The sequence below is a fragment of the Gouania willdenowi genome, chromosome 6, assembly GCF_900634775.1.
Source record: "Gouania willdenowi chromosome 6, fGouWil2.1, whole genome shotgun sequence".
NCBI lineage: Eukaryota > Metazoa > Chordata > Actinopteri > Blenniiformes > Gobiesocidae > Gouania > Gouania willdenowi.
In genome coordinates this window covers 22269140-22285153 of record NC_041049.1, presented here as the reverse complement: position 1 = coordinate 22285153, position 16014 = coordinate 22269140, and the positions used below count along the sequence as shown (strand labels likewise).

Sequence of the window (16014 nt, the reverse complement as noted above, 5' to 3'; positions counted from 1 at the left end):
AAGAGATAGAGAAAAAAAATGGTAACACTTTACTTTAAGTTTTATACATAAGGCGACATTATGCTGTCATTATCTGTCATTAACATGAATAAAGTGTCATTAAGCTAAATTATGACATATCTTGTTTAATTATGACACCTTTGGAGCTATGTGGAGAGATCTAGTGGGGTTAGGTGGGGTTTGTCATAACAATAATGATAATAATAATGAATTAGATTTTATATATCACAATATTATTATCATAGACACTCAAAGCGCTTTTTCTGAATTAAGGCATTATTCCTTCACTCCACACTTGGTGGTGGTAAGCTACTATTGTAGCCACAGCTGCCCTGGGGCAGACTGACGGAGGCAAGGAAGCCATGGAAGCCAAGGAAGCCTTGTGCGTCTGTTTGTTTCAGGTAATGACTGAGTTATAACCTATTTAAAGCTGACCATCACTGACACATTTTTCATATTATTGCTCACCATACTAAAGATATGCTAAAAGAAAAAAAAGAAAAAAACATTACGGATGTAAAGGTAAAGTATGGTTAAAAAAAAAAGAAGTGAATATATTTCGGATCAAATTGACCTTTCGCAAAACCCCGCCCACAAACCGTCATTGTTCAATCATACGTCCGAGCATTTGTTACTATGTAAACAAGGTCCCACTTGCTCAGAGCAGGCACAATGGCGAAGCAGTGTGCTCATGGCTTGTGCAAGTCGGATACCAGTACCCCAATAGTTTGGCTGGGGGAGTCGTGTAAAGTCGAAAACACAACTGGAGCGAAGTTCACAATGGTCTATGAAACTATAAAAACGTCTCAGAGATGTGTGTGTCAGTATGCGTGTATGTGTAGTATGGGAGATGTGTATGTTTTTGACTGACCCATCACGTGACCTAAACTGGCCAATGACTAACCCATCACGTGACCTAAACTGGCCAATTAGGGGCGCTGCGTATTGATACGGCAACCTTACGGATAGACACGGCCTTACTTTAATGGAAACCTATCAGCTGCATTGCGGTTCCGCAGCAGTTTTGGAGCAGTCTCAGCTTTCTTCATGAGCTAGGCAAGAGTACACCCTGGACAGTGTGCCAGTGGATCGTATTTCACATATAAATATTTACCTTATCCATGGTAGAATCACAATATTCTCCACAAAAGTTGACGATATACAAGGCAGGACCGAGTTGGTTTCCTCTGTTCCTCTAAAAGGACACAATGAATTGTTTGTTTGGCTTTGTGGTTCTCATTGTATTGAGTCTTGACTACAACTCACTATATATACAGATGGAGGCAGTGGGAATTGACGAACTGCTGATTGCGCTGCAGTTACTCAGCTGAGACGTTACGGAACAGTTACGCATCCAGTGAAAATCCGGTGTTAGCCTTCAGCTCATCTTAACTTGACTTCATTTATATTGTCAAGTTGATTGTCTTAACCTCTATTTTGTAGAATACAAAGTGAATGTTCACACATTTCCTATTACATTTCTATTGGCAGTTTTATGAGAAGCTCCACTGCCTGTTCTGCAAACTTAAGAAATAATGACACAAAATGAAAACCTCTAACACACACAGGAAACACATGACATTACTCTCATTAGCAAATTTTACACAAAATCATCAGTTTTGTTTAGAAAAAAAAAAAAAAAAAAAACCCGTTTTTTGTTCTCAAAAAAAGTCCCTGACTCACCGAAAACTGAAGCAGTCTTTGTGACTCCTCACCCCAGGGCTCTTCTTTCTGAGGTACAGGTTCTAGTAGACTGTAGGACATGGGGTCCATACCCACTCCTGACACGTCCCTGGTCAGGTGATACAGGGCATCGCTCTGAATGGAGGAGGATTCACTGAGCGCTGTGGCCACTCGCATAAAGTTTGCTCCATTGGGCCATGACTCTGAAAGAAACATAGTTTAGAAATGTGTATTAATACTGAGTTTGTGGAATGTTGGTTAAAACACAGAGTTGGAGTTTGATTCCACTAAATGGGACCTTAAAGAGTTTCCTCTGAGAGCTGGATAGAGTCATACAACAACAAGCAGAATAATTCACTCTCAAACTCCTATCAGGCTTTAGAATCATCCACATGTAACCACTCACATGTACATGTGTTCACATGTAATTACACAATTTGTTTCATTTGTGATAAAGAACAGATGACAATCAGGCATGGAGACACACACCGAGCTGGTACATCAAGACACCAGATTGTTGTGATTCTTTAGTTACCATGATAGCACACTTGGAATGCCATAGCAAAAAGTAAGTAAGTAAGAAAGTCATTAATTTATAAAGTGCTTTTTGCAGATTAAATCACAAAGTACTGTACAGAGCTGTGGAGAAATTAATACAACAGGTGCAACATCATAATAGAATAATAAAACATGGGTGCATTTACATCATAGGAGTAACATCATGAAAGGACAATAAAAAAAGTAAAATCCAGTTAACTAAAAGCTTTTCTGAAAAGTAAAGTCTTCAGCAGTTTTTTAAAAGTGTCCTCACAGTTGAGCTCCCTGAGAGACTGGTGCAGGTTATTCCAGAGTCTGGGGGCCACAGCCTGGAACGCCAGGTCTCCTCAGGTTTTAAATTTAGTTTTTGGGATCTTTAGGAGACCCTGACCTGAAGACCGAAGGCTTCGTCCTGAAGTGTAGGGGCACAACAAGTCAGACATATATTGAGGGGCCTGACCATGTAACGCTCGGAAAGCAAGAACTAAGATTTTGTACTCTATTCGAAACTTAACTGGAAGCCAGTGCAGAGTAGAAAGAATGGGGGTGATGTGGGATGTTCTGGGAGCACCAGTTAAAAGTCTGGCAGCAGAGTTCTGTACAATCTGGAGTCTGTTTAGGGTCGACTTATCAAAACAAGTGAAAACAGAATTACGATAGTCAATGCGGGATGATATGAATGCGTGTATGACCAGTTCGAGATCTGATTTTGATAATAAATGCCTCGCTTTAGAGATATTTCTCAGGTGGTAAAAACAGTCTGTGTTTGACTCCCAGCGAGCACCTAGAGCAGACATTTAGGTGGAATTTTCATGTTCTCCCTGTATGATTTCTTGTGTTTTCATTTTTAATCCAAACTTGTATGTCTGAACTTCATCACGGAACTTGTATTTCATTCAAAAGTTGTTCTTATCCACACCACATACCCCCAAAAACACTGACATTTCTGATGTTTCCACATGTTGAAAGTGTTGCGAAAACAATGGTAGATGTTGCTATTGTGGCTTTCCACAGGAACACTCAAATGTTTTGTGTAGTGACGTCATATCACGGGAAAGGAGGTAAACAAACCGGAACAAAAGACACTGTCTTTCTTGACTGGCAAAGAAACACTGGAAATCATGGTAAGAATGAAGTAAAAACACAATACACAAATATCAGAAACGTATAACCGAACAGTAACTCCATTCCCAAACCCCAAATGATTGGGTCGTTGAGTACTAGTAGTATTTTCTACTAAGATAATGTTGTTACAGCAGGCCACTAGGACTTTAAATGCCTTTCTTCATTGACAATAAAGATCATTAACACTAAAACAAAATGCTTACACACAAAGAAAGTTATAATCCATCCATTCATTTTCAGACCCACTTCATCCTATAAGAAAGTAATAATGAGAAGCAGAAAAACATAAGAGCATCAAATAATTAGACTGCATTAGAGATTATGAGACCGGGATAAAAAATGTGACGTGGGACTGAAGTGCAAAAATAATGATTTACGTCGGCATGTACAGTACTTCACATGGAGTGGAACAATAGACAAACTTTCAATAGATGACTTAAAAAAATGTCTTTCCTTTTTTGTTTTCTGAAGCTTTTTGGCACAGATTGCAAATAAAATTTCGTTATTTCCTAAATTTGACTGCTGCTCTTTTACATTTGTGTTTTGGAGGTGATTAGATTGAAGTTAGTTTTTTGATTTATTTATTTTTAAGAAATATGATGTTATTTATTCCCTGTAAGTCCAATAAATACATTTAAAAAAAAATATTATTTGTGAGGATTATTTGGGGGGCAATGGGCGCAGGTGGGCTTGAAAGTTGACCGTCATTCAAAGTGGGGAATCCCCAAAAAACTTTGAGAGCCACTGTTCAACCGAACTAAACACACTCTCTAATGTCACACAATATAAAACATCTACCTCATTATCATTTTACCACACATGGATTTACCATTTGCATCTGGGGCATAGATTAATTTCACATACAATGTTTCTTTCTAAAACACTCGTGCTGCCTGCCTGCCTTTTTTAAGGAATGTTCCAGTACAGTCCTGTTTCCTTCAGTATGTATACAAATTTAAAAAATCATTTTACATGCTTTATATTCGTCACACTGCTATTAAAGATAACTACGGCATTTCATTCAAACGGCACCTGTCATTTAAATCATTGACTTTAGTTATTTCCTTTCAACCTTCAAGTCAATGGAGTGATTAAAATGTTTTTACGACACACTTCATGTCATGGCAGTGTCTTCTTGTCATTCAAAGTAATGACATTTTCACTTTCTGCTCACTGTTAATTGCCCTCAATTAGAAAAAGTGGCAGAGCTGTGTTTCCTGCTGTGCAAATTAATGCAGGTGTCAGTCACTCACGCATGTTTAGCAAAGGTCTTTGTCAAAGCTGGTGGGCAGCGACAAGAAAGACGTTTCTCCATTTTTAGCAGAAAAACTGGTGCATCAACAAAGTGTTGCCTTTTAAATGTGGTGCGTGCGTGCGTGCATGCGTGCGTGTGTATTTTCAGGACACAGACAGCTGTAGCCATAGAAACGCACAGGCCATGTGCTCTGCTCTGATTTCAGTTGTGTGGAGAGATTCCTCTCACACACACACACACACACTCAAACATCATCAGTGGCTCTCCTACTGTACTTTGAAACAGGTCAAAAGCAGATCAGGTAAAAGATGAAACGCTCAGCTAGGAAGGAATGATGCACATGCTAACTAGCACGCTAGCTTGCTAGCCTGTTTATGTTTCTCTGCCTGTGTTATTTGGGCTCACTTCAAGACAGCACTGAAGCCCGGAGGTTAGATAGGCAAGCAGGACTGTCACTGGAAGGTCGCCAGTTTGAGTCTTGAAATAGAGGAAACCCCATGAATAAAGCAAGTCATCGATAAAAACCAGATGCACTTTGTCCCACTTCAAGCAGCCAATTTCATATTTCTGTGGTTTTCCTTGAAGATCCAGTATTATGCTATTTTTCACCCATCTCCATTTGTTCTGAAACCCCAACAGCATAGTATTTGAGGTTTATTTCCCCAAACTGCCTGTTTTCTGGAGTTGTAGCCCTCCTGTAGCACTCCTAAAAACAGGCTGTTTTGGGGCCTTCATGCATATGAATGAGTAGGCGTGTCTGTAGACACTGACTCGACGCCTCGCTCTTGGAGAGGGCTTGGCTAGCATTAATATTATACTGTGTCTGTGTTTGGTGTGTGGGATTCCAGCAGTTGATTGCCATAGCGGTTGTCTTTTGCTATCCACACACTGCACATTACAGTAAAACACATGGCTATACAAGCAGCTATTGTATATTGTGACTCATGATCACAATAGCCGCTTGTCAAGCAGCTATTGTGATTGTGAGTTTGACAAACACTGCTTCAGGGTGTGTGTGTGTGTGTGTGTGTGTGTGTGTGTGTGTGTGTGTGCGTGCGTGCGTGCGTGCGTGCGTGCGTGCGTGCGTGCGTGCGTGTGTGTGCGTGTGAGCAGCAGCGGCATAAACTGTCATTTGAGTCAGCTGTTTCAAACACTCATCGGGGGGTATCATGTAAAAATCACTTTTTCAAGCTTTATATCATGTTAGTGTGTCATTGCCTCCTGAAAAACATACCTCCAGTGTTGCTTAGATTGATTCACGTATTTTTGAGTAGTCTTTAAATCTCCTGCTAGCAGCCATTTTCCTGCTGTTATGTTCGAGGGGACGAGGCTCCGCCTTGGGGACGATGCCCCTCCTAGTTCTCTTCCCACAGCACCTGCCTCCGCACATTTAGCTTTTAATTTATCTATTTTAAATACTTTTTGTAAGAAACCCATAGCTTATGTTCTGTTCTCATTAATGTACGCATTAAAATAAAATAAAAAGTAAAATAAAAATGTGAATAAAAGTTGCACCCCTCCCCCGCTTCCAGCTCTGTTCAAACAGCTGCAGTAACAGCAAACAGCTGAGAGATAACTGCGTGTCGATCGGCCTTTAATTTTTAAAAATGCCTTCAGTGAGAAAATTTATTTTTGGATGCGAAGAAAACAGCCCTCTTTTGGATGAAACAATTGGTCAACAATGATTGGAGTTTATCTTTGGAAGTAAAGCGGCCCTCGTCCCAAAAAGATCTGGGGGGTATTTCATCAAACCCAGCTGAGGGTTAAGTCCAGGTTTAACCTGAGAGTCCGGCTCCGTTAAACCGGGTTCTAACTGGAACAGCGGTTTCATCAACAAGAAAACACCTTGGTTACCATAGTAACACAGTCTGTGAGTCAAACCTGCTCCCAACCAGGTTTAAGCAGCAGCCTTGGCTTAAGCTGCAGACGCGCTCTCATGAAACCACATCATCATTATTAAAGAAGTCATTTAGTGATGCTTTAAAACACTCAATAAAGAGCTATAAAAGGAAAAAGGAGTCAAAAATAGTTCTGTTATACTTTTTTTTTTAAAATACCACTTTAATACTGTAATTTAAAAGGAAATTTAACAGAATATCATGGGAAATGTTTTATTATGATTTTAAATCCATACAAATGGCAATAGAATCATTGTTTTGTTACATGTACCATATTTTTTAATGAGATACTGTATCACCATCAGTAATAATATATAAGGATAGGTGCTTATCCATCGCCTCCGTTTACTGCACGGTATAAATGTGTCCATTCACTGATCAGAGATTAATAATGAGAAAGCTGTGGATATACACAGAGGGAGGGGCTTCAGGGACAGTCACAGGGCAGAGCACTAAGGCTCCCAATGACAAAGATACACTATCACTTTAAGGGATGTGCACTCACCTCCCGTGCACAGCTCACCTGCACCTGCAGCGTCTGCACCGCTGCTGCTCACGCTGTTCATTTAGTGCTGAGTTCAACAAACTATTCATCACACACTCACAAGTCTCATAAATTACATATCATTTAATTGTGAGTTACATCATCTCTTTTATTAAACGCTGACAGGTGTTTAAAAAAAATGTATCAAGCGCACGCGGTCAGTGTGTGATCACATGCTTCAGTTGTTTTCTGTGATAAATTGACTAAATAACACCTTCTTTAACCCTTTACTACTTTTAAAATGTTCAAACCACAGTCGGTACTTTTTTTTTTTTTTTTTTTAACGTGTCCGTCTTTTATTTTTTACTGCTCAGTAACAGATGACGTCACGTCCTGTTGGTCTCAGCATTGGTTCCTATTGGCTTCTCATTCATCGTAAAAGCTGCAGCGCATGCACCGTCACTCTCTAATCATTAAATCTGTGATCGATCTCATGTGTCTTATGAGGATGTGCACTTAGGCTAAACACTGTCAGCTGGCTTGGCTCAGCTGGGGAGCTTCAAGCTGAGAAGAGTTTGATGAAATGGTAAAAGCCCGCATGGTCGCGGACGGCTTAGCTGAACCAGGTTTAAACCATAAGCCTGACTCTACTGAGAACACTTTGATGAAATACCCCCTGCTATGTTTGTTCCAGGCACTTTTCAGATGACTGCTTTAAAACAAGAGCTTATTTGAAAGAGGATTAATAAGTTCACTGACACTAAAAAGGGTGCAATCCCTACTTCTTCAGAGTCAGCAGCAGCAGCACGGTTGAGCGCGCGTGTGTGTGTGTGTGTGTGTGTGTGTGTGTGTGTGTGTGTGTGTGTGTGTGTGTGTGTGTGTGTGTGTGTGTGTGTGCCAGTGACAGGGGAGAGATCACTTCTCCTCCGACCGTACAATAGCATTCCTCACTTTCATAACCATTCAAAAATGTAGAAAGCCAAATACAGCACACAGAAAAACAGAAGTAAACAACAGGGGGCGTGTTCATGAGCCCGTCAGACAAGCTTGGAGTTTCGTAAAGAGACAGAGGCGAAATCGAAATTGAAGCTTCATGAACCGTGTGCTACTGAGGGAAATTTCTTTTAAGCTTTTTTTTTTTTAATATTTGCTGCATTTTCCCCAAAAATGTGGATCACATAGTTGTTTGAGTATGCTATAGAATGGTACTATGTACCTGAAAAAACATGATACCCCCTTTAAGCTGCTAAATCACTAGTGTTTGGAATAACAGCGTTTTTTTTCCAGTAACGGGGTAATCTAACTAACTACTTTTTACGCCGTTACAACGTCGTTAACGTTACTGAACGTTAAATGTGGTGCGTTACATCCATTGATTGAATAATCTGTGATCTGAAAGCAACCCTGGCTTCTTACTCAGCAGTAGTGAGTAGGTGGGTTAAAAACAAGGTGAGCGATTATGATTGGCTAAGGCGGCGTCATGTGTCATGGTAGCCAATCAGAGTCAGTGTTTTTACACGTGTGCCAGCACGCACACGCACACACAGCAGATTGGATGAAGCAGCAGAGATGGCGAGCGTGGAGCAGTCTGATGAAAAGTTGGCATTTTTAAGGTGGCGATACAAACACTACTTTAAATTAATTGTGGTCAAAGGCAAGAACGTGCATGTGAAGTGTTCATTATATCCAGGAGTGAAGACTTTGGCGACATCCGTTGTAAGCAGGGGTCTGCAACCTTTACTCTCAAAAGAGCCATTTTGTCTTATCTCACCTGGATTAAAGTCCTTCCAGAGCCGAAAAAAAAACAAAAAAAAACCTTTCTAATGAAAACAACATAGTGTATACATTTCTATACAGTTAAAATTATATCGAATAATGTTTTGAAAAAAAATTTTTTTTTTAGATAATGTATTTCAAGGACTACAAAAAATAATTTTAATTTGACAACACATGTCAGTCAACACATGCTGATTACTAATTTCTTGCCACATATCAAGCGTGCATATTTAGCCGGCATGTTGGCAGTTAAATGAATCTGTCCCCACATAATTCAAATGTATATTTACTTCCAGGATAGACTTTTAGTAGATTTAGTTATCTTGCCAGGGATTTAAAACTTAAAGTTAACCACAGGTGCAGGAAAAAGGTAATGGTCTGTAGATGTTTCAGGACGTGAAGTGAGTTATTGCAGGTTGACAAATTGTTATATCGTGATTTTATTTGGTTTCAAAATCATTAATCATTAATACCCTCTGTAAGAAAATAATTATTGATTTCAATATTTTTTGAAAGCTTTAGGGAGCCACTGCAAAAGAGTCAAAGAGCCACATGAGGCTCCTGAGCCGCAGGTTGCAGACCCCTGGTTGTAAGCAACTCAAATTTAATGAAGCACCTCACAACACGCATCTAAAAAATCTGAATTCTTTGACATATAGCAACTTTTTTTTTTTTTAACAGTAACGCAAATAGTTACTTTCCTTGGTAATGAGTTACTTTTATTATAGAGTAACTCAGTTACTAACTCAGTTACTTTTTGGAACAAGTAGTGAGTATAACTAATCACTTTTTTAAAGTAACATTCCCAACACTGTAAATCACACAAGCATAGTCCATTTAAGGTAATAGTTTTGTCCAATCGCTGCATCGCATTGGGTCACAAACACATCAGATCATGTCAAAGGTGATACGAGGTGGTATAACGGCTACTAAAAGTGGAACTGATTGTGAGCGCTCACACTGCGCTTCGGATTATCTACAGTCCCCTCCAAAAGTATTGGAACGGCAAGGTCAATTCCTTTGTTTTTGTTGTATAATGAAGACATTTGTGTTTCAGATCAAAACATGAATATGAGACAAAAGTTCAGAATTCCAGCTTCATTTTCATGGTATTTACATCTAGATGTGTTAAACAGCTCAGGACAGAGCACCTTTTGTTTGAACCCACCCACTTTTCAAGTGAGCAAAGTATTGGAACATGTCTGATGGGTGTTTCTAGTTGCTCAGGTGTTGTCTTTTAGATTGATTGCTTAAACATTAAATAGTTCTTGTTTTTGGCTTCGGGTTTCACCTGTGAAAACTGCATTTGCTATTAAGCATACATGAAGACCAGAGAGCTGTCAATGGGAGAAAAGCAAACTATTTTGAAGCTGAGAGAAGAGGGAAAATTGATGAGAGCTATTGCACAAAAATTGGGCATAGCCAATACAAAAATTTAAAATGTCATGAAAAAGAAAAGAAACTACTGGTGTACTGAGCAGCAGACATCAAACAGGTCGGCCAAGGGTATCAACAGCATTTGATGACAGAAACATTGTGAGAGCTGTGAAGAAACACCCAAAGACAACAGTCAGTGACATCACTGCCAACCTCCACAGGGCTGGGTTGAAGGTATTACAATCCACTGTTCGAAGAAGACTTTGAGAGAATAAATATAGAGGCCATACCACAAGATGCAAACCACTCATTAGCAAAAAAGAATCAGAAGGCCAGGTTGGATTTTGCAAAGAAGTACAGAGATGAGCCACAAAAGTTTTGGAACAAAGTTTTATGGACTGATGAGAACATGATTATCCTCTACCGAAGTGATGGAAAGACCAAAGTATGGAGAAAGAAAGGATCTGCTTAAAACACACAAGCTCATCTGTGAAGCATGGTGGAGGTAATGTCATGGCTTGGGCTTGCATGGCTGCGTCTGGAATGGGTTCACTAGTCTTTATTGATGATGTAACTCATGATAATAGCAGCAGAAAGAATTCTTAAGTCTACAAAACCATTTTGTCTGGGAATTTAAAGAAAAATGCATCCAAACTGTTCAGGAGAAGCTTCATTATGCAACAAGACAATGACCCAAAACACACTGCCAACACAACAAATGACTTCATCAGGGGGAAAAAGTGGAAGGTCTAAGACTGGCCAAGTCACATCGGACCTTAACCCAATAGAGAATTTTGACTGAAGGGAGAAACCCCCAGAAACAAACAAGAACTGAAAGAGGCTGCAGTAAAGGCCTGGAAAAGCATTTCAAATGAAGATTGCAACAGTCTGGTGAAGTCAATGGGTTGACCTTGCCGTTCCAATACTTTTCGAGGGGACTGCTACTAAAAGTGGAACTGATTGTGAGCGCTTCGGATTATCTACATACTGGATTATCTATATACTGAACGTAAATATATTAACTGTGGATAAAGGACAGTGGTGGCCTAGTGGTTAAAGGAGCGGGTTTATAATCGTAGGCTCACTGGTTCGAATCTACCTGGTCCATCACTGTGGGATGTTGATCAGTCTCTTATATTAACCCTAACTGCTCCCTGGGTTCTACACTGTGGCTGCCCACTGCGAGGGGTTAAATGTAGAGAACACATTTTGTGTATGTAGCTTTACATATCTGACAATAAAGTATAATGTATATTCTATATTAAACCGCAGTGACGATGCTCATTGAGGTAGTTTGAGAGGAAGGAGCTCACATTCTCACATTCTTACAGGGCAGGAGGAGCCAGGATTGTCAGGAGGAAGAGTTTCCCCCTTATGAGTCATAAGGCAAGAAAAATACAACTCGCCCATTTGGAGCTGACTTTTTACAAAATGTGGAATAACAAGGGACGGAGGAAACATCCTTTTAGTCTCTGAATGAGGTTAAAGGGATGTATGCCACTGTAGCAAAACCATTGTAAAGGTATTTAATCATAATACTGACCTCTTAAAGACCAGCAAGGATTTTTTTATTTTATTTTAAAGCAACCATAAGGGTTTGAGTTCATAATGTGTTGTGTTTATTTCAATTCTGTAATGCCTTGGATACATTTTATGTGAAATATGTTGATGGTTTTTGGATAGAAGGAGTGTTTGGGGTGCAAATGTTCCCAACAGAGAATGTGAAACTTGCCCAGAAAAGAGAAAAAAAAACCTTTTTCAAGCTGAATTTCATATTGTTACTGTGTAAGATGAACATTTCTTTCATACTCAAGTCAAAAGTCAGAAGCAAAGGGCATCTTTCAAGGAGCAGAACAGGCTTCTTAACATTGATACTTTCTGTCACAGCCTGGGCTCTAAACCCAGAGTATAGAAGAGAGCAGGGAGGAGTGATTCAAGGTAGAGAAATGGAAGGGTGGGGAGGAGTTGATTACTGTAAAGTGAGATGTGAAGTTGTAGGCGTGAGGCTTAACTATAATGGTGGTGGCTGTGGGCAGAGGGAAGGAGTGAGTGGTAATACCTGAAACAGGTATTTGGGATCAACGTGTCTAAAGTTAAGCCCACTACAAGTTTTATCCCACAGTCCAAGGCATGCTAGTGCATCGTAGACCGACGTATGTGCAAGGTACTGCCACTGTAAACCCAAACACTGCCCCAGACTCGAGGACGCAACCAGAATAGCAGAAAGAGCGGGGGCCAGGGAGCCCAGGCAACCCCCCCCCCCCCGGCCGAGAAGCCCCCCAGACGCCCCCAAGACACCAAGCCGAGAGGCAGCCACCGCCCCCCACATACACCCCCGAGAAAGCACCTAGAAGCTGAGGAGCCGGCGTACTCCGCCACCGCCCCCAACCCCCACCAACGACATCCACCCCACCACCCCCACCCAATCCTGCGAGGGGAGGGCCCAGAGAGCCCCCCGCCCGAGACCCCAGCAGAGGGGTCAAGGCCCACGCCCGGCAGACGACCAGAGCCGCAACGAATGGGCAGCCAGCGGGCACCCGTCAGTAGGCCCAGAGCCAGCAGGGACCGGACCCCAGGCCAGAAGGACCCGAAATAGAAGCAGCACCGGGAGCAGCACGCCCGAGGACAACGACCACACCCCCGGCCGCTCTGGGCAACGAGGGGACGCAGCACACCACACCGCCAACCCCCAGGCGCACCGGCCCAGCCCTCCAAAGCGCCCCAGGTCACCCTTTTTTGACACTGCCAGCGCGATGCGCCTCAGTTATTGCTAAAGTCCCCCAACCGCCCGACCCACCCCCAAGGCCAGCCAGACCGCCACACCGGCATGCGGCGCACGCAAACCAGAGGCGGAGGTGATAATGAGCCATTCTATATGATCTCTTTTTCAGCAATGTTTATTAGATTAATTGCAGAAATTAGTATTTTCCTATATTTCTTATATCCCATTTTGTCATCAAGGTGTGATATAAAAAGAACTGCTTTAAAATAATACAACCAAAGAAAAAATGTAGAGAATGGGCCTTTTAAGAGAGGCCTTAAAGATAATGAAATATATTTCCTAGTTTGGATATAACTAACATTTTTCAGCTCAGAGGTCTAATGCCAAATTAAAATGACATTCAAAGTCAATCAATAAGAAATGTGAGTTAAATAAATGTAGCCTATGAATTATATTTAATACGGCATCTTTTTATTTGCCCTCTGGGTTCAGTTGGAAATAACTGAAAGCAAATCTAATTGCTGCCATTGTTGCAGCAAATTAATAGTTTTTATTGGGGCATTTAATCATCCCAATTGAACTTTCCATCGATGCTATTTTGGGTAAACGAACTACGTGGATGACCAAAGGACAGTTGTGTGTGTCACAGCTGGGATGTAATTATTGAGGATCAATCTGCTCACTGTCATCATGAAGGATTCTGACTCTGGAATCTGGAACACAAAACATCCAGGAAAACTCAGTGGTGATGAAGGCTGGCATCCAAGTGCTGTCCAATCATCCCACTGTTCCCATCAATATTGACTGTCTGGATCTTTTCAAAGCTGTGCCCTCTAACACAAGGGTTCTCAACCTTGGGGTCAGGACCCCGTTTGGGATTGCAAGACACTGGGAGGGACTCGCCAGATCCTTTGAACACACTACAAATCATTTTTGAACAATTTGAGATCATTTTTGCTTATTTTTCATCTTTTTCTGCAACTACACCAAACTTGCCATATTTTAACATATTTTCATCACTTTTTCTTGCTCCTTTTAATGCATTTTTTGCTATATTTCTCCCATTTCTGCCAAATCTCCATCAAATTTCAATGCTTTTTTTGTACATTTTTTTCTACCTTCAAGGCATTTTTGGCACGTGTCGACCTGTTATTGTCACTTTTAACCTCTTTCCACCATATTTTGTGCTTATTTTTGCCAATTTAACCACATTCACAATTTGTCATGCCTATTATTTGCCAGTTTAAACTACTTGTTCCTACCCTTTTCTTCCAATTTTAAACCAATATTGACACTTTGAACTTTTTCTTTCAGTTTTTGACCAATCTCATTCGAAACTTTTATCAATTTCTGTGATTTTGGTCACTTTTAATTTCTGATTAAGACAAGGATTTACATCTTTAGGATGACTATATATAATGGCCCAAATAATACTAAACTTTCTGGATAACAGTGGATATTATTCAGATAAATAAAGAAATGCGGTTATCACAGATTCATAGAACAATGGACCATCATTTATGGATGGACCACAAAAAGCTCTCCCCTTTATTCTTCCTTATAGATGGCCCCTGTCTCCACATGACTGTTCTTCAATGTTCATGTCTGTCTTCACCCACCTTCAGATACAGTGGTGGTCCCCGGTCTATGGAACCTTTACTTCGGGAGTCACCCTGCAGCGTGCACCCTTTCAATCAGTTGGTGATTAAATTAGCAGCAACCCAGAGCTGAATTGGCAAAGTTATCTATAACCCAGATTATCTCCCTGTCTGAGGCTTATTTTAGGGTTGTACACGTCTGAGGTTGCGTCATGCTCAGGAATTGACGACTTATGTTTAGAAGTGACCCTACGGATCCTCCTGGACACACGCTGAGACCGACACAGGGCCTGTATTAGCACTCAGGGCTCTGAATGCGTGATCAAATTAAACATGCAACTGTATCCCCTGCCAGCCGTACAGAGCTGCCTGTAGACGACCCCCCCACGCGGCCTGCTGACACACACAAACACAGACTCACACTCACACTAGGGGAACAGGGAGGCAACAAAAGGCTGCTTCTTCCATGGTGGTCCTGTCCTTTGTTGGGTGAAGACACAGGAGGGACAGGTCAGACAGGCCACACAAAGGGAAGAAAGCAGGGCTTCCCATAGGTCGCTGAGATACTCACCTGCACAGGTGAAGGAGGGGGATCTACGGTAAGCCATCCTGAGCAAAAGGAAACAAGGCTCGCTTTCCCTTGAGTTCCCTTTTCAGTCGGCCATGTTGCTTAGCTGTGAGCAGCAGGTGAGAGGAACAGCAGTAACACTCTGACTCAGAGGTGCAATCTTCAGCTCAGTGCAGGAAGCTTAGCTCTGCACAGATAATACCCCTCTCCAACTGGCTGCAGGATAGGAGAAACACCACAGATCAGCCTATTGTGTACACATGCTTAAAGCACTGCACAACAGGTTCATGGCTATCAGACCAGCTGGCTGATTGGGGACTTGGAATAAGGAATTACAGGCCCACGGAGTGGGGAAGAGATTATTGCAAACACTAATGTGCAATAATTACTGTGCCTTCTGTTTCGGTTTAGCTAAACAAATAAATGATTACAATTAAATAAAACAACCTGTGAGCTCCTTAAGTTATGTTACATGAAGACTTAAGAGCAGAAATAAACACTACACAGAAAATTAAAAGCACCCAAGAGAAGCAAATAAGGACAAATAAAATGAGAAGCAGGCGTTAGAATAGAGTGAAATTACTTAGTTTTTCAAACCTGAGATGGATCAGAGAAACACAATCAGAGGTTTTGCTTTGCTTTGCTTGAATCAATCAATCGTTTATTTCGAGATTTTAAATGAACAGAATTAATTTACAAGAATGTCAAGTCAATAAGTAAACAAGCACTCATCTAACACAGCTGTGGTCCAGAGTAGACACCCTTTCTGAATGTACAAAAACATTGGCTGCGTCCGAATAGGCCCTTTAATCCCCTTTCCTGTCCACTTTTCCATAACCCCATGGATGACATCACGAGGTCAAGGAAAGGTGTTAGGAGAGGAGTTAGGAAAAGACCATCACCACCACCATTGACAATCAGACGCACTTCAATTAGGTGACATAATAATCTGAGGACTGCAAAGGTTAGTGACGTCTGCCGTGGGGAAAAA

The 16014-nt window shown here is 41.2% G+C and overlaps 1 protein-coding gene across 2 annotated transcripts in view; it reads right to left on the bottom strand.

Moving 5' to 3' along the window:
• ano2b (anoctamin 2b) overlaps positions 1-15222 on the bottom strand; it is a 118367-nt gene extending 103145 nt beyond the window's left edge. Inside the window, exons 1-3 of one of the 2 annotated variants that reach the window (XM_028451323.1) lie at positions 15027-15074; positions 14883-14935; positions 1684-1886 (exon numbers count right to left, since the gene is read on the bottom strand). In XM_028451323.1, the coding sequence (XP_028307124.1) occupies positions 1684-1860 (177 nt within the window). In that variant the 5' untranslated portion in view covers positions 1861-1886; positions 14883-14935; positions 15027-15074. Of the gene's footprint in view, positions 1-1683; positions 1887-14882; positions 14936-15026 lie in introns of both variants that reach the window. The other variant, XM_028451321.1, reaches the window with a different exon arrangement.
• Between the last annotated feature and the right edge of the window lie 792 nt (positions 15223-16014).